Source organism: Polypterus senegalus, chromosome 12 (genome assembly GCF_016835505.1).
Source record: "Polypterus senegalus isolate Bchr_013 chromosome 12, ASM1683550v1, whole genome shotgun sequence".
Lineage (NCBI taxonomy): Eukaryota > Metazoa > Chordata > Cladistia > Polypteriformes > Polypteridae > Polypterus > Polypterus senegalus.
This window is the reverse complement of record NC_053165.1, coordinates 131,487,480-131,505,803: the sequence shown is the minus strand read 5'-3', so window position 1 is coordinate 131,505,803 and position 18,324 is coordinate 131,487,480. Positions and strand designations below refer to the sequence as shown.

At 38.5% G+C, this 18,324-nt stretch overlaps 1 protein-coding gene across 2 annotated transcripts in view; it reads left to right on the top strand.

The window, feature by feature from the left end:
* The window catches only part of tln2b (talin 2b), a 679,676-nt gene that overhangs the window by 378,134 nt on the left and 283,218 nt on the right, over positions 1-18,324 (top strand). For both annotated transcript variants that reach the window (XM_039773443.1, XM_039773442.1), the window contains exons 4-5: positions 14,507-14,679; positions 17,681-17,778. In XM_039773443.1, the coding sequence (XP_039629377.1) occupies positions 14,544-14,679; positions 17,681-17,778 (234 nt within the window). In that variant the 5' untranslated portion in view covers positions 14,507-14,543. The remainder of the gene's footprint in view (positions 1-14,506; positions 14,680-17,680; positions 17,779-18,324) is intronic.

Below are 18,324 nucleotides of genomic sequence, written 5' to 3'. Positions count from 1 at the left end.
ATATATATATATATATATATATATATAACAAAATACCCGCGCCTCGCAGCGGAGAAGTAGAGTGTTAAAGAAGTAATGAAAAAGAAAAGGAAACATTTTAATAATAACGTAACATCATTTCACCATCAACACTGTCAACTTTCTTGAAAGACTGAGCAAAAAAAGAAGAAAAATCTTGGGTTGCAAACATATCCAAACTGCTACATTTGAAAATGTTGAAAAAGCAGTTTTTATGCAGTTCAGTGATACTCGTTCAAGAAACATTCCTATTATTGCTTGACTCATTCAAGACAATGTGAGGTTTCTAAACTCTCTTGTGCCCACCCAACTGGACAACATGCTGAAGAGCGTCCCGAAGTCTGATCACATCATCTGTGGAAGACTGTTTATCTGTTGCTGGGGCAACAGCAGGCTCACAGCTCTGCTGCGGCTCTTCACCGAAGCAAACAGTAAAGATCTCGATGGGTGTTGCAAGGAACATTGTAAATGCAGGGAACAAGATTACTTGGCCACTAACCTGGCCACGACCCTGTCTGACTGCTGTGTCTGTTTATAGGAGTCGTAGATCCATCTACAGTAAATAACTGTGCTGTTCCTGTTTCAAGTTGAATAAAGCTGTTTTTGCTTAAGTACTGAGACTCAACCTCGTGTGTTGGGGTGCAAGATAGGGACTTATAGCGCAACCTCGATCTTATAGGATTTGCTTCTGTGGCACTTCACTGCAGCACTGTGAGCCTGCTGTTGCCCTGCCCCGGCAATGGACAAACAATCTTCCACAGAGGTGGCAATCGCGCTTCGGGACGCACTTCGGCATGTCACCCCGTTGGGTGGGAGGATCCCACAAAAGTTCAGAAACCTCATGATATGAAGAAGAAGAAAAGAATGATCATCTTCTGATTGATAACTGCGCTGCCCACAACATGCTTCCACATTTAGATAACGGTCGTGTTGAATTCCTCCCACCCAATTGCACAGAAGTTTGCATATTGTAATCTTTTTAGTTGGCCAATTAAAGGTCTCATTTTTCATGACTTCTCACTTTATTCAGGTAAGCCTACTCAGTTTTGTTTGAGATCAGGCCTACCACAGCTGTGTTATTATCAAACTTGACAATGATGTTAGAGTTATGTGCAGCCATGCAGTCATGCGTATAGAGGGAGTACAGCTGAGGACTCAGAACACAGCCCTGTGTGTTTAGACTGAGGGATGACGAGGTGTGGCCGCCTACTCAAACCAGCTACAGTCTGCCTGTCAGGATGTTACAAATTCAGCTGCATAGTGAAGTGCTCAGTTGCAGGTCCCTGAGCTTGGTGATAGGTGTAAGGGAGATTTTGTTAAATGCAGAGCTATTATAGTCTCTAAATTGCATTCACACATAATTCCCTCTCTTGTTGTCCAGGTGGCCCAGTACTGTATAAAGGATCACAATGATGGTATCCCATGGACTGATTTGCAAACTGAAATTGATCCAGTTCCTATGGAAAAGAAGAGCACATGTGATTCTTGACTATTCTGTCAAAATGCTTTATTGCTCTAGGCTGGGGCTATTCATTTACAAATTCATTTGGGCCAAGAAATTTAACTGGGCTTGACATTTTTTAGCAGCTGGAAAGCAGCAGGTAATAAGAAATTTTAAACCAACAGAAATTAATGTTTTGAAAAACAAGTGATGTTTATTCATTGTTTCCCTTTTAAATTTGGTCATATCTGACACAGTGTATAAAATAAACATAAAAAATGCTACAACTGAACAGAATCTGAGGTAGTAGTAATACTTTTTTCAATTTTTGAAATAAAAAAATTAACATTTTGGTCATATCTGACCTAGGCTCATGTAACTTATATGTGTGTTTGCTAAATCATCAATTAAGTTGTCTGTTAGGCTTTTTTTTCTCTGAATTCACTGTCGTAATCTTCTTTATTTATTTATTTATTTGGTTTGTACAATACTATATACTGTATACCCTGCCATTCTTTCTTATATTCTGTAAGTACCTTGAGCATGGGAAAGGTGCTATATAAATAAAATGTATTATTATTATTATTATTATTAGGCACATCTCAAAGTGCATAAAAACAAAATAGTGCACAGTATTAGCAATAATATTTGTTTCCCTTTTGAAATAAAATAAATATTTTGGTCATATATGACCCAGACACATCACAAAGTGCATTTAGCAGAATATAAAAGAGCTATTAGTGCCCAAGCCCATACCAAGTATCTAACACACATGAATACAACGTCTAGTGCACACTGAGGGGACATAGGTTCATTTTAAATCACCACATGTGTGATTAGCAGTGCCTTTCTTTGTAAACAAATGTTTTTGGGTCAAGCTTGAGGTACTATGAACGTATATAGAGTCCTAGCACTACATGTTTTATTTGGTGAAAAAACAATGTTTAAAATTTGAAATTGACAAAGTACAGTATAATAAGCATAATTCTTCTCTTTATATACAGTAACTCTTTACTTACTACTCACAGCACTTTGAAAATTCCACATAGGGAGCACCCGGGATGGAACCCATGATCTCCATTTTGCAAGGCAGCAGCACTTCAGTTACTCCACCTGCACAGGCGTACTGTGCTGCATAATATTGTGCTTGATAGTTTAAAATTACAAACACAGAATTTCTGAAATCAAAGAATATTAACAGCAGGTTAATAATGAGTGCTGCATTCTAGAAAAAAGTTATGTAGTCCTGCAAAGCAATCAGTGCTTAATGTGATTGAGTTTTAAAGAAAAGTCCAGATTTTTTACATGTTTTCATCAAATGTAGTCTTTCTACTTTGTCATTTTGCTTTGAGTGTCAATGGCTGATTGTCGTCCTCGTGACAGCCATGAATCTGCAGGATCAAAACATGTGAATGGAGGGCTTGTCAGCTGTATGAAGAGAAGTGCAGAGATGGTGCTCGTCAGAAACGAGGCTCTCAGTGGAGTAACAATTAGATTCATTTGCAAAAGCTCACATTCATACGCACTTGATGAAACTGGAATACAGCTAACGCTCGGCACACAATTGATTTGATCTTTTATGTATTCGATGCCACATTCAGCTGTCGCAGCTGACATACCTATACAACGTATCAGTGCATATAGTCACAAAAAAAAACAAAAAACACTGTATCATAGACTACCATCACCACTTCTAGATATGCAACAACTTGCTACATTCTGGGTCATAGAACTTGCTATTCTATGCGGAGTGTTGGATTGATGGTCTGTATTACTGTAGGGATTTGTGTAGGAATTTCTGATAGCTCATGAAATGTGTTTTTCTTGTTTTTTTGTCTACGTTTCTGGCAGGACCACGGGCTTGGCCATTTGAAGGTTGCTTCTGGGCTGCCATTAGAATAGGTGCGACAGAACAATAGTCATTCAGACATGTTTTTTGGTGTGGTGATATAGGAGGAGAGAGTTAACGAGGTTTAGCATTGGCTTCAGCACACATCTATTAGATGGGCAACATTTATGCTAATGTCCCAGAGTGTTGGTATGAATTTGATTAGCCGTAACTCATATACTAGATGAAAAACTGCTTTAAATAGATTTGAATACACACAAGACCCGAGCAGGGTATCCTGCAATGTGGATTTTAGAAGTGGCCAAAGACAAGCTCTCACATAATAAATGTTAATCACATGTTTCTGTTATTCTGGTTTATTGTATTATTTTTTTTTTTTTTAGAACCGTGACAACAAAATTGTAATTTAGACCCTGATTAATAAAATGGCAGAACTGAAGGAGGATATGCTTTCTTTTAAACGTGGCTGTGTATTTAGATTGCATCTCTGCCCTTTGTTACTCCCTGTTCTGTTTTGCATTATACATGAGGGACTCTGAATGGCGACGGCCTTCTTGACCAGCTCACCTACCTGTCCACACTTTTGCCATTGCTTTAATATTCCTATCCTAAATTACATTAATTCATCCAAAAGCCTGGGGTTTCTCAAATAAAATATTTTTAACTGCAGTTATATTTTATTGCTTTTGTGTTAATTTCATTAGCTAATTACTGCTAACAAAGCCTGGCATAAGGACGGCATAACTGTTGCATTACTCAGTTGTTGATTTACAGAATAGCAGTTGCATCATTGAGAACACTTTAATATTTTTGGGAAAACAGTGGAGGATTTATTTCAGAAATGCCTTATGAGAAAATAATATTAACAAAAATAAAATAAACAGGCAAGATCTGCCAAGTCATAGAACGCCTTTACGGTCTTATAATGAAATACATGGGTTCTAAAAGTTAATGAAGTTAATGAATGAAAATATTTGCTTTCTCATTTCTGTGCATATTATAAAAAAAGCAAAAAAAATAATTTAATAACTATTAGGAACCACTTTATATTGCAAGAACAACACAGAAGATACTGTATATCTTAACTCAGCCATCCGTCTGTGTCCTGGTACCTATAAAGTACCGTTACCAAGCATGGTCCAGCCCCACAGTTGAGGCCATGTTCTCACCAGATGCACAAAACTCCAGCCCCAGAAAAAAAGCTGTTCATACTGGGTTAACTTGCATTTAATCACTGAGTATAGGCCTTTAGCCAAAACAGCTTAAAACTGGCTTATGACAGCAATTGAATGGTAATCGATCTTGACTAGATTGATCAACAAGTTACAAGAACACATAAAGTCTCGAAGTTCAGCTCATAACTAAACTTAAAAGAACAGTTAAAATATAAATTATAACTGAGTATGTCCTGGGTGCTTAAGAAGCCTAGCATTTAGCCTGTGTGGATGAGTAAAGAATATTGAGGGACCATGTATGAGCAGTCTGATCCTTTAGATTGCTGATGGTGTTTTAGCTGGGGGTCTTGCAAAGCGACTTTTGATCCACGATGGGGATTAAATATTTAATTGTCCTTACAGGTGTCCTAAGGCCTGATTTGATTCTCCTTTCCCACTGATCAGAGAATAAACTTTATTATAATTTACACTGAACTTCTTTGGTTTAGAAGTGAAGTAGGTAGATCAGAAATACTAGACCGCATAACTCTAACTACACTGTACTGGAAAGACCAACCAATGGTGACAACAGAACATCTTGGCCTTGGCCCTTTCTGAAATGACTCTCTGACTGCTATTAAATTTAAAAAAAAATTACATATACAACTGGGTTTAATCAGACATTAGCAAGGGAGTAGGGTGTAGTTATCAAAAGGTATCAAATGCCTACAGTCTGCTTAATCAGTCTACCGAGTGGCATTGGGCTGAGTTGAGCGAGTGCCTATGTCTGATGTTTGTTCTACAATCGTGTAGGCGACTTTGGAGATTTTTTTTTTTTTTATCCTAGCCACCATAATATATTTTCAATAGATAATATTACTGAGCCAACCAATGGTTCGGTAGCTAACTCATGCAGCAGGGTCCCCACTAACCTCAGTTATGATCTTCTCCACTAGGCGAGTGCCTAATTCTCCTTAATGGTGGTGCAGGCCCTGGATACAAGACTTCATTTTGCACCACGGTAATGCTCTTGCCTACACTGGGTTGTCAGTCAGAGTTTTTGACCAAAAACAATGTGGTTATTGCTTCACACCCCCTGTATTCGCTAGTGGCCTCATTTATAAGGTAAGCATATGCACAAAAAGAGGCTTGAAATGTCCATATGCAACTTTCCACTCAAACATCAGGATCTAGAAAGGAAAACTTGACAGGGAAACAGGCAAATATTTGTGGCAACTATGACCCATGCTTTTGCAACATTTCGGCGAAACTGGTCTAGCAGTGAAATGCACCCAAACCAGCTAAATGATGAGTTTTATGCATAATAATTTATATCCCCAAGCTGTTATATTAATGTGTGTTGACATGAAAAAACGTATTACACCATGAAAATGATGTTCTCTTCCAAGAGTGTCAAGCAGCATATTTGAACTGAAGAACTTTCTTGTTTTTGTTGTTAGTTTATATTGCCTGCCTATTGTCTCTTGTCAGGGGACTGGCTGACAGGTCAGGAACATCTCAGCCAACCTTCACTCCATCATACCTGCTTTGCTGGAAGCCATTAGCTGACTGAGGAGGCCCTATGGTATGGAATGGGTGCACATACATAAAACAGCATTTTTTTCTAACATGAAAAGGCAGTTTGCAGCAGTGTCCCATTTTTCTGACATACATGGAGAAATTTACTGCACTTGTATTACAATAAGGACACCTGGAGGAAATGACATTGCATTGATGCACAAATCATCTGTGATGCCAAGATGCGTCTGACAAAAATTGTGCCTCGGTGGTCTGGATCAACCCATGCTTTATTTTGAGACAAAGTAGCTTTGAGAGATGTGATGGTTCTGTATGTGGTGGCTGGCGTCTTGGTAAGGTTACTGGATGAACCATCAGTTTTTCGTATGGCCTTTACTATTGACTATGTAAACTCAATCATCATTACTGTACATGTGCTAGGTGACAGTGGCTCCCCGCTCAGATGATGGTGTCTTACGCCTTTCCCAGACCCCCAGAATACAGAGGAGAGAGACTATAATGACACACGTGATCTTGTGCTCTCAGTTGTGGAGCACAGCCAGATTCCCGATGCGTCAGGTTAGAGGCTGCTGTACCAGCCAGTGAAGTTCTGCAGCATCATGATTGCATATGTATGAGGTTGATTAGCATGCTCCATATATGGATGTTTGAGGACAGCATTTGAAGCACATTTACAGATGAATATTTACAAGGTGATTGTGATTTACAAAGATTAGATTGTGTAGAATTGTGTGTCTGGCAGGTTTTATAAATCTGTTTTGTTTTTTTGGGGTGTATGCATTTTTCTGTTTTTTCTTTGAGTGCACTTATTTTCATGCTCAGATCCACACAGAGTTTTAGAAATGAAGCCCAATATCTTACTCCCAGTGATTTCTTTTAGTTCCTGCAATTAAAATTAAGACTAAAGGAAAGAACATTTGCTACTGTGGAAAAAAATCATGAAAAAAATGCTGGGGGCTGTAGATATGGTGACTAAAGATAAATACAGGAAATGTTTCCAGGAATGGGAGAAGCACTCTGAATTGTGTATTTCATCGCAAGGAGAATATTTTGAAGGTGACTAAAAGGGAAAATTTAAAATGGTGTTTTTACTTTTTTAGCAATTCTAGAAACTTTTGTTGCCACCCATTGTATATGGCATTGTGACATTTTTATGTATTTATTACACTAATGGTTTTATGTCTATTTCATTTTCTTGGTGTGTTTTGTTTTATTTATTTATTTATTTTTGTGAAGTCTAGTTTAGCCCAGTACTGCAGTGACTTAAGGATATAGTATATATACATATTTGATTTTGTTTCTTTTTTTTTTTTTTATCTTTTTAACAGTGACATGACATAAACATGTGGGACAAAACAGCAATTAGTAATGTGTGTCAATAAAATCATGTCATGATAGATGTACACAGTGACAAACCTGAGCAGCTTGTAGGGAGGGGGTCTTTATACTGTGCAGTTCATAGCACCATGAACAAAATCTGCAAAATAACACACACAGAAGTCTACTGCTGCTCGAGTCGTTTTTCCTACCCGAGCAGGCATGATACTATACACTACAAATCAGCAGGGTGGCAGCAAAAAGACAAAAAACATATAGAGATCCAGAAGCATGAGGGACAAACACTACTTACCTTGTAGTCACGGTCACAAATACAAGACACACAAGCAGAAGTACAGTAAATGAAAGAATGGAAAGGAGCTTCCTTATGCATTTCATCATTGGTATATTCTCTAGATGAGTCAGTAATGATTAGCCTATAAAACTGTTGGTCCTTCGTCCAGCCATTAGGGCTGTGGACAGGGCAAACCCAACCCCTGGCACCTTCTTTGACTTTCTTTTGTGGAATTTCCTGCGTTCTTCCAGCATGTCCAACCTCTGCCTTTGGGAATTCTTCCAGAGGGCCATGACTAGTAGACCTGCTGAGGTAGAAGTCCATGAGGCATAATATCTACAATGCTAAAGTACGTCAACTACTGGCACTGACATTTCACAAGAGTATGCAACTTTAGGTACTGTAGGTAAATGACATATTCAAAAACAACGGTGACTTGGTACACAGCTTCTGACCCCATCCCAATCCCCCATTTCTGGTTTATAAGTTGGTGGAGTATAAGTGTAAAAAAAAAAAACCTGTTGACCAGACTTAAACTTTACTTTTTATCGTTTACTCTTAACCTTTACAAAACTACTTGACGTATTTGTTTTCATCAATGTAAATATTTAACTGCATACAGAGTTGCGATTTATATATTTAAATAAGTATTCTTATTGAGTTGCGTAACATGCTGTATTGGGTTTTCTTCGTATCGTATTGAAGTTTAAAATTTTGGTATTGTGCCAACCCTAGTAGGGATGTGAATCACCAGGGACTTCATCCTTGAATAGCATCACAATCAGTATGATAACACTGCAAACACGTTTTGCGATACATTATAATTTTGCAATTTGATTTTACATTGTAATAAAGTTTATTATTCCCTTCTCTCATTTGAGTTGAAGTTAAAATCTTCTTATATAATACGCTACCATGGATGTCCGTTTGTCTGCCCAGGATTTTAAATCACCTGTAGCTCGCAAACCATTTGACCTACTTCCCCTACTTCTTCATATCTTAAATCATTCTTGAGACAGATTGAAGACTTAAGTGCCAGCTTAAGTGAAAAATTAAGCAAAATGTACTAAGTAATTGCAACACAAAAACTAACTTAATCAATTTTAACATGAAAAGATGTCGACGAAAGAAGAGAAGAAGCGGGCCGCTAGGGTGGAAAAAAGAAGAACTGCTCAGGAAATAGCAAGCGCATCAACCTCTGAGCAAATGAATGGTAAATGTACAGAGAAAGAGGATGAAACTAGGAATGGTCAAGTCAAGTGTATTCACTGCACGTTATCATGCAGTATGTCGTTACTGGTAGAAATCATATAACAATGGGGAAAATATCACTTAATATACTACCTCTAAAAAATAAAAATTTTTATTTTGTTGGTTATTTATGTCTTAATACTAAAAAACATTACATACATTGTGTGTATCCCTACAGCCTCTGCAGTAAGACTGGAACTACTCAGTTATGCCACACTAGCTGTGCTCCCTGTGCGAGATGAGCAGAAATCTTAAGAAATCAACGTAACCCTCAGTGTTAACATTGGCAGTGCTGGGTGTCTGTCCAGTTACTGTCACATGCCAATTGGTTCAGGACTCGTAAAAGCTATGCTAATGTTTGCGAAACGCCATCCGTTGAATAGCAGAGACACAGTAACCGGACAGACATGCATCCAGACACTTGTCCTTTTATTATGGTGGAGTTTTAAATCAAATTTTTTTGTAAAACTGATCTCAAATTATTCATAACATTTTACAGTCTGCTGCAGACAGCACAGCCAAAATGATTTATGGCTCATTATGTTTTCCTGCATCGATCCATCTTGCATAGCACTTTGTCTTTGTAGCATATTTTTGTATGTTTTCTCTTTCTGCAATATTTGTTTCTGTACAGAGTAAGACATGTTGCTACAGTGGCTGGTTTTGTTGTCTCGCTGATCCAGCATCCCGGATTTGAATCCCATGCTTGGTCATTGATGGTGTGAAATTTGCATGCTCTCCCCAATTCTGAGTGGGTTCCTTTGGGTACATAAGTGTTCTCCCACATCCCCAAAATGTGTTTGGCTAACTGACAATTTCAAATTGATCCTGGGTGGGTGAGTACATACATGCATACATACATACATGCATACATACATACATACATACATGAGTGCCATGATTTACTAATACCATGTGGTTTCCTCCCTTGAACCAGGTGATGCCAGGATAAGATCAGGCCCCATAAGCCTAAACAGGATTAGTCTAGTTTGAGAATTTTATGTTTTATGTGCTTCTGTAAACGTTCATCAAGGATGTACAGGCAGCAAAACTTTAAAACATAATATAAAAACTATAGAAAAAAATACTTCCTGTGATAACTGATTAGGTTATATATGTGTTACTGTAGTAACATCAGCCTACATTTCAACAACCTGTGTTGAGATGTTCAGCGTAAGCAATGCCTCTCTTATTATTTTATTCAATTCAATTACAATGTTAGAGGCCAGGCTGGGATTTGTTTGGCGACTCAGAGGCAGCAGAGTGAATTTTACAAACTGAGTTAGCCGTCATGACAAATGCATTGGTTATGCAACAGTTTTGTGGAAAAATACTGAAGCGAAAAATGTGAGAAAATATGGAATCAGTGAAGCAGGGGGAAAAAAGCTCAAGCAGCAGTCTGCGATGTGCTGTTTGTACCTTTTGTGGTTTGTTAAGTGACTGCTGCGTATGTAGCACTGTCTGCTTGTTATTTCATATTGTATCATTCGTAACAGGCTGCAAGGTGGAGCACCTGCTCCAGAGGAGGTGGGTTTAGTTCTTTGACCAAGTCAAGGTTCTGTGGTGGTGTCCCAGTGCCCTATGGGTTTACTACCACTGCCTAAAGATGTCTAGATTAGGTGGCTTGATGAACTTGAATTTTTTGCCAAGCAGCAGAGTTAATACCTTTTGTCGATGTTACATCTATACACATTAAAAGATAAATACAATTAAAACAGCACAACATGCATGAAAAGTATATTGCAAAAAACACAAATATATTAAACAATATGACACTGTAGAATTGCACTTCTACCGAACAATGTATGAAGTAAGTCTTTATAAAATCAACATAGTTTAGTTTGGATTGGGGAAATATTAAATTGAGAAAATCCCAAGGCAAATCAAAGATGGTGTTCAACCTGAGCAACTGCAGTTGAAGGCAATTGATTGCATGGCTGCTACAGTAGGTCTTAATTTTAATGAGCGATTATGAAAGAGACGGCTGCCCGGGTGAGTGTACTGCTGTCCATGTAACGCACTGCAGTGTTCGGAGTGAGTAGGTGTACCGCCATACCAGACTGTTATGGAGAGAGTGACGATGTTTTCAATGACGGCTCCATAAAATTAGAGCAGCACTGACTGGGACAGGGTAAACTTTTTAAATTAACAAAGAACAACCATATGCAGTTGAGCTTTTTTAAAAGTTGTGGTAAGAAATTTAAATGACTCCTCCCTGTCCAGTTGACACAATTTATAATTGGGGTGTAGGAGGTGAGGAATGTCTCCTAAACTCCTCTACCATTTCCACTCTTTAGGTATTGATGCAGCAACAGCCTGGCCACCTCTATTTGACATGACACTTTGTCCAATCAGGGTAGTGCCAACAGCAGACTTCAGCAGGTTGCTGGAGGTGCAGTCATTGGTGTAGAGGAGAAAGAATGCAGCGCTGATGGGGTCTGGGACACCAACCAATACTCGTTTTTCTTCACAGCTTGACGTCTGTCCCATAGAAAGTCAGAGTTCCATAGTTCACTGCTCTTTAGCGCTTGACACTACTCCTACTACAATATTTGCTAGATTTGCATATGTAAGTGAACTTGCCCCGTAATTAACAGACTCTCACGTTTTGTGCTTCCTGGTACATAATGTCCAGAAATTAAAAATAATCAAACTCTGGCAAATAAGTCAATACTGACAGTACAGCGAAGCAAATAGAATGGTACGTGCAGTGTGGTTTATTAGGTACATATAGTGAGGATAACACGAGTCAAGTCCATTGAGTGATATGAGTGGGTTTAAAAATTATGAAAAGAATCAGAAGTATGATTTTGTATACAGTGGAACCTCGGTTTGCGAGCATAATTCATTCCGGAAACGTGCTCGCAGTCCAAAGCACTTGTATATCAAAGTGAATTCCCCCATAAGAAATAATGGAAACTCAGATGATTTGTTCCACAACCCAAAACTATTCATATAAAAATGATTAATAAGAAATATAAAGTAAAAATACATAAAACAAATTAACCTGTACTTTACCTTTAAAAAGAATCATGGCTGATGTGAGTGAGTTTTTAGCATCCCAAAGCAATCACAGTCTCCCAGCGCTGTAGCAGTTCACCGTATAAGCGCATCCAAAAAGATCGCAGACATGCTGTAAGCACCTGCCGTCGATGGGTGATACAAGGAACATTATAAAGATCCCACTACTATAAATAACCGCGCTGTTGCTGTTTCAAGCTGAATAAAGCTGGTGGTGTTAAAGTACTGAGACTCAGCTTCGTGTTTTGGGGCGCAAGATGGGGACTCGCACTTCACAGCACACACACACACAGTCACAATGCTGTAATAAACAGTATACGCTCGTACGGCTGTTGACTATATGAGTGAGGCACACAAACGGAGAGTAGGAGACGATTGCCTGAGAGAGAGAGAGAGACAGACAGACAGACAAACAAATAGACCCACACACGCGCGTTGAGAGAGAGAGACCCGCGAGCGAGAGAGAGAACAACAATCTGCTCAGTTGTGATCACATGATGCTCAGCAGACAAAGTGTATCCATACTACTCATATTGCAAGACATCGCTCATTTATCAAGTCAAAATTTATTAAAAAATTTAGCTCATCTTGCAATACACTCGTAAACCAAGTTACTCGCAAACCGAGGTTCCACTGTATTTGTTTTCTGTTCTAATCTGAATGTGGTAATTGTGCACCAAAAGGGCCCAATCCCCTTTAGCATTGTTTAGTTTCCAGCATTTGTTTAGTATTTTTCAAGGTTTTTAATTGCATTTTGCAAGCATTTTTCAGGGGTTTTTCAAGCGTTTTCAAAGAAGTGCTTTGCAGGGAAAATACGTATGAGTGACATCATTTCCTTTTACCATTTTGTAGATTTTTGAGGTAAATGTTGTGTCTTTAGAATGCCTTCTGTGACTTTAACGCTTTTAATCCTGGTGTAGGAGGTGTCGTCTGTATAGTGTGCATGGTTATTAGGCTCACCCAGTTTAGTTTGGGGCCACAGTAAGACCATAGACAAAAGAGTGCACCGCATGCAGTCCAGGAACACTTAAACAAAGTGTTTAGCAAGGTTTCTGTTTAGTTTTAAATCTGTTATTTTATTATTTGATATAGAAATTTGGAAGGCTGGGGTTGGAGAAAGGGGTTTGGTGTTATTTACTTCACAGCACAAGAAGGCTTAAATATATTTACTTAATTGACACGTATTACTTGTACATTGGTGGTGTTCAGTGTTAAAACAGGTAGCCATCTGTAATAAGCACACTCTGTAATGCTGCTTAATGCACTGTCACAAGATGTGCTACCATTCTGACAACAGAACCTCTTTACTTACTAAAATTCAGCTTGATTAAAAGCAAATGAATACCTTAACATTTGTTAAGCTTGTGTCTCTTGCTTGCAAGATGCATAGACACTTGATCTCTCCCTCAATGGCTGTCAATAATTCACTAAAGCACACGGGTGCATGTGATATCTTTATTTTCTTTTTTTCTAGTTTCAATGAGCCGCATCACTCCTGCCTCATTCAGGAAGAAGAATCCTGTAGTAACGTTTGAAAAACCCCGTATTTTCCTTTTTTTTTTTTTTTGCCACCTTTTACGAGCATTACTGTTGATTTCAATGTTGACAAGCATTTGGCTGAAAACCCTCGAAAGCTAGTTTTTTAAACCACTTGCTGCTAGAGTGCTTAGGTGTGATTATTGGTAAATAACTTTATACGTGGTTTAGGAGCCTTTTGGACTAGTGATAAAATGATAAAAAAAAACTCTTAAGTGTGAATGGGTCCTAAAAAGATGAAAAGTGAAAGTGGGATTCCCATGGCCAGATTTTCTTTTTTTTCTTTCATCTACAGTATTATGTATGTTGGGTAAATGTGGGCAGAAAACCACATAGTAGGTCTAGATGTCATTTTTGAATTTTTGATTTTGTGTATATGCTATTGGTAACCACAGTTTAAGAGTCAGTATCGTTACAATTAAAATTATTTGCATGAGAATAATAAAGTCGAGAAAAGAAACTGTGTTCCAAGAATGGAATGAACAATATAAGCCAAGATGTGAATGATGGGATAGGATCGATTTTTAACTGATAACTTTAAGGCTTATTATGGAGTAGAATAGAAAATCTCAACCATTTCAGATTTGAGTCGAAACGTCTATCTCTGGAGCTTCTTGGAGATGACTTATGGGCACTTGATGAGAATAGGTGCTATGATACAAGAGGAAATGGCAATGGCTGCTACTCATTATATCTTTGTACCCCTACCACTGATGAATATTTTCAGGAAGTGCATATTGATAACTCCAGGCGATGAGACAAACAAGGGTCTAGTGCAGTGTAATTCCCTCCTTGTGGATACTGCAGTGAACCTGGGTGAGTAGTTCATCTCATTCAGTAAAAACACCTGAGCAGTTGCCAGAAGTAGGATAATTGGCCGGTCCTTAATCAAAAGCATGCTGTTCATCACTTGACAGAACATGGAGCACTTTATTTAACAATCTTCTTATGTGATTGCAAGTTTCATGTCAAGTTATATATAACTTTTTCTCATTTTCAAGTATCTTTTAATCTCTTGATGTGGTCTATTCTGTTTCTCTTTATGGGGTGCCAGCTGAATATTATTTTCTCTGCCTTCTTTCTAGGAGTGTAAAATAAGAGTACTGTTTCCTATCCTGCAAGATGGTGGCCCTGTCCTTGAAAATATGTGTTCGCCAGTGTAATGTGGTGAAGACGATGCAGTTTGAGCCATCCACCGCAGTCTATGATGCGTGTCGGATAATTCGAGAACGTGTTCCAGAGGCTCAGGGTGGGCAAGGTAAGACATTGTGAATACTTTGATGTTAACCTTAGATAATTTAATGGTTATGGGAGAAATTGGTGTTTAACTGCAGTTGTGCAATTCATAATAGTAGCTGCTTTTATGATATGTATGTTACAGCTGTTTTGACTTTTTGTTGCTTTTTGAATCACCTGCACAGTTTGGTTTCCTCTGAATGATAATCACTAGGACAAATGTTTTTCAAGTAGAATGGATGTTTGTGAATTTTGAGAAGGCATATGATGAGGTACCAAGGGAGTCATTTGTGCCAGTGCTCAAATGGTTCAAGGTAACAGAAGAACTGATCACCATGGTAATGACATTTATAGAGAGCCAAAAACAAAAGTTAGAATTTCCTTTGGACTGCTGATGCTTTCAGAATGAAAGTTTATTTACACCAAGGGTCAGCGCTGAGCCCACTATTATGTATCATTATTATGGATTACATCAAAGTGGTCAAGATGAAGCAAAGAGTAAGGGACTGTATCCTGTTGACATCATATTAGGAGGGGTCTTGGAGGAGGAATTTAGAAAGGAAGGTGCAAGACAGGAATCAAGTGGTACAGGCCCATGGAATATGTATCAGTAGACAAATCAGAGGCGAGGAATTAACAAAAGAAAAACAAGCAAGGTTGCAAGGAACAGACAGTGCATTGTTAAGACTTGTCACAGGAGGCTGGAGGTCAGACCCAGCCGGAATGCCTGGAAGGACTGGGAGGTGGTCTATACATCCTCCGGGCAATGAGGGGGCAACCACCCTGGATGTTGAGGGGACAATGGGGAAGGAGCAAAGAGGCTAAAGCCCAATGGAGCCCGTGGCCACCACTAGGGGGCGCCCCGAGCATCGTGGAGCCCGGGAGATAGACACTTCCACCACACCTGGGAGGGTGGAGGAAGGACCTTCCAGGGATGCCCGGAGTGCTTCCGGGTGCCAGGAAGTGCTGCCGGAAGAGGGTCATCAGGAACCTGGAGCACATCTGGGTGGGAATAAAAGGAGCGGCCTCGCTTCAATCACAGAGCTAGAGTTGGGAGTGGGAGCAGGAGCAGGACAAAACTGCCATGAGGGGAGGAAAGGAGGCCCACGGACACTGGAAGAGAGACCCGTGGAGATGGTGATTGGTGCTGGAGGCACTGTGTGCTGTGTGGGACTTAGTTGTATAAATAAAGGTGGGATTTTGGTAACGTGCTGGTGTTAGTCTGATGGTATTCTGACCCAAGCTCAAAGACTGCAGAACTTATCTTTGACAAATGGATTTTCTTAAGATGAAAACACTCTCTAGAGAACAATGGTGCAGTGAAAGAGGAATGGTCAGAAAACTGGAAGTTATGTAGAAGACGCAGTGCTTAAGAACCATACAGGGGTTTACCATGCAGACAATGTGTAGTGAAGTACCATATATAACATATCTTGTTGATCTTTCTGGGTCCATTTGCCACATATAATTGAACGGTATCATTCAGTAAACAGAAGAATTCTGATATGCTATCTGTGAAAAATTATTGATTTTGACTCAGTAGTTCATTTTATCTATCGTGTTCCGTAGTTAGGTGTCCAAGCACTATAGATATTGTTTTATATTTTTGATTTATTTTGTAATCTTTTTGCAAAGTATGTTTGAAGTATCTAGGAATTTCACTTGATTGCTGAGAACTATTAAGCAAATTTGGTAACTGAAGCTAATTCAGATATGGTCCAAAGGTGATCTGCATTTACTGCATTATTTGGAAAATATTAAATTGTATTTGGAAATTAGAATTTTTAAAATTAAAATACTAGTAGGCTGGAATTATAACCACAAAAGACATTTCTAATGTTGATCGCCATTTTTGGTAGATGACTGGAGACAGAGGGTTGCACATTGTGAAATGATAAGATGGCATGATTACACAATAGGTATACATGAATGTATAGTCTAGTATTGCAGATGGGATATGAACTTAAAAAATAAAGAATCACATGGTGGTTGGGGGCAAGTAGTCTATGCACAGCTTAGTCCACGTTTCTGCATTGATTCTTGGTGCTTGAGTTCTTTGCGCAGCAAAATACTAGACAAATAATCACCAGTTAGGTGTTTTCTGACATCATTTCATATTGTCATTTTTTTTGATGCTCCCACATGAAAGAATGCTTTTTACTAATAAAAGATTAACTTGTGCTAAATGATCTGCACCCATCTATAATGTGTGTTATGTTGAAATTGAGATCCTCATATTTCGTCTATTGAAATTAAATCTTTCCTCTTTATATATCTTGGCCGTGATATGAATCTTACTAAATGTTTGGATTATGACTGGTATGCTCTACTGTAAGCCTGTTTTAGTCTATTGTCATGTAACCTTCATCAAGCTTTTTGTTTGTTTATATTGAACAACAAATGGAATAAAGTATTAAATAAAAAATAGATTTGTGGTAATTTTTTGTCTTTGTTAGTACAAAAACATACAGTTTGATTCCCTGTACACTGTCAGTCACTTGTATTTAGAGGGGGTACCACATGCCTGAAATCCTAAGGAAAATAAACCATTGGGAAATAGCCTGTGAGAGTCCCAGTCTTACAGCGCCAGATTTTCATTCTGGGGTCATTTGGATGCTCTTTTCAGAGTGTTCCTTTACTAATTCATGAAACATCATCACTCCAAGTCCTGATCTCTTTCACTGTGTTCTTCCTGACTGGGTATCTTGTCTGGATTTAGGTATCAGGAACAGTGTTGTTCACACTTAGCATGTTCCATGAATTGAAGTGTTTGTATTGACTTTTGGGAGACCCTGTATAGTCTGATTAATAACATTGACCTGATTGGACCACATTTAATATTGCTTTTACTGCCTAAAAAATAAATGTTGTCTTTAATGTATAATAATGGATGTAGACTGTTAATTAAAGGCTGCAATAAGAAGCCATGTTGTCATTTTGTGAGTAATACCGAGCAATGCTAATTTTGTGACACTTATTCCTTTCATGTTCTTTTGCTCACATTTTTTTTTTCTTTATTTTAGCATCAGATTATGGATTATTTTTATCAGATGATGATCCTAGGAAAGGAATCTGGCTGGAATCTGGAAGAACGTTGGATTACTACATGCTGCGAAATGGGGTACCGTTTCACAATCCCAAAATCATTGTATTTTTTTTTCTTCATCTTTTTACAAAATTTTCTTTTTCAGTTTTGCGTGGAGCCACAGTATATCCTGGCAGCCCTTGAAACAAGACAAGAATAAAACTTGCAGTCCTCCTGTCATTTTCAGGGCACATTCTTTCATTTGTACATCAATTTTTCTAGATATTCGTGTAATTTAGAAGCTCACATTAACCTGATTGTCTTTGGGATATGAATGAAAACCAGATTAGACTCACACAGACATGATGTATTATCCAAAGTTAGCACAGACAGGCCCTCTGAGTCTTGATTTGAACTCAATTTAAGAATGGTGAGGCAGTAGTCCGAACCACTGGGCTAATGTCTGCTTTTTCTTTTATATGGACAAGTAAAATATGAGCGTCACTATATCTGGAGTGACTCACTGCTCCACTTAAATGTTTCGTCATGGAATCACACCACAATCCATCCCAGTTTGGACGTTTGATTGTGTTTTGCAAAGGCCCTGAGAAGCACCTCTTTTTTGCCCTGAACAATTGGAGA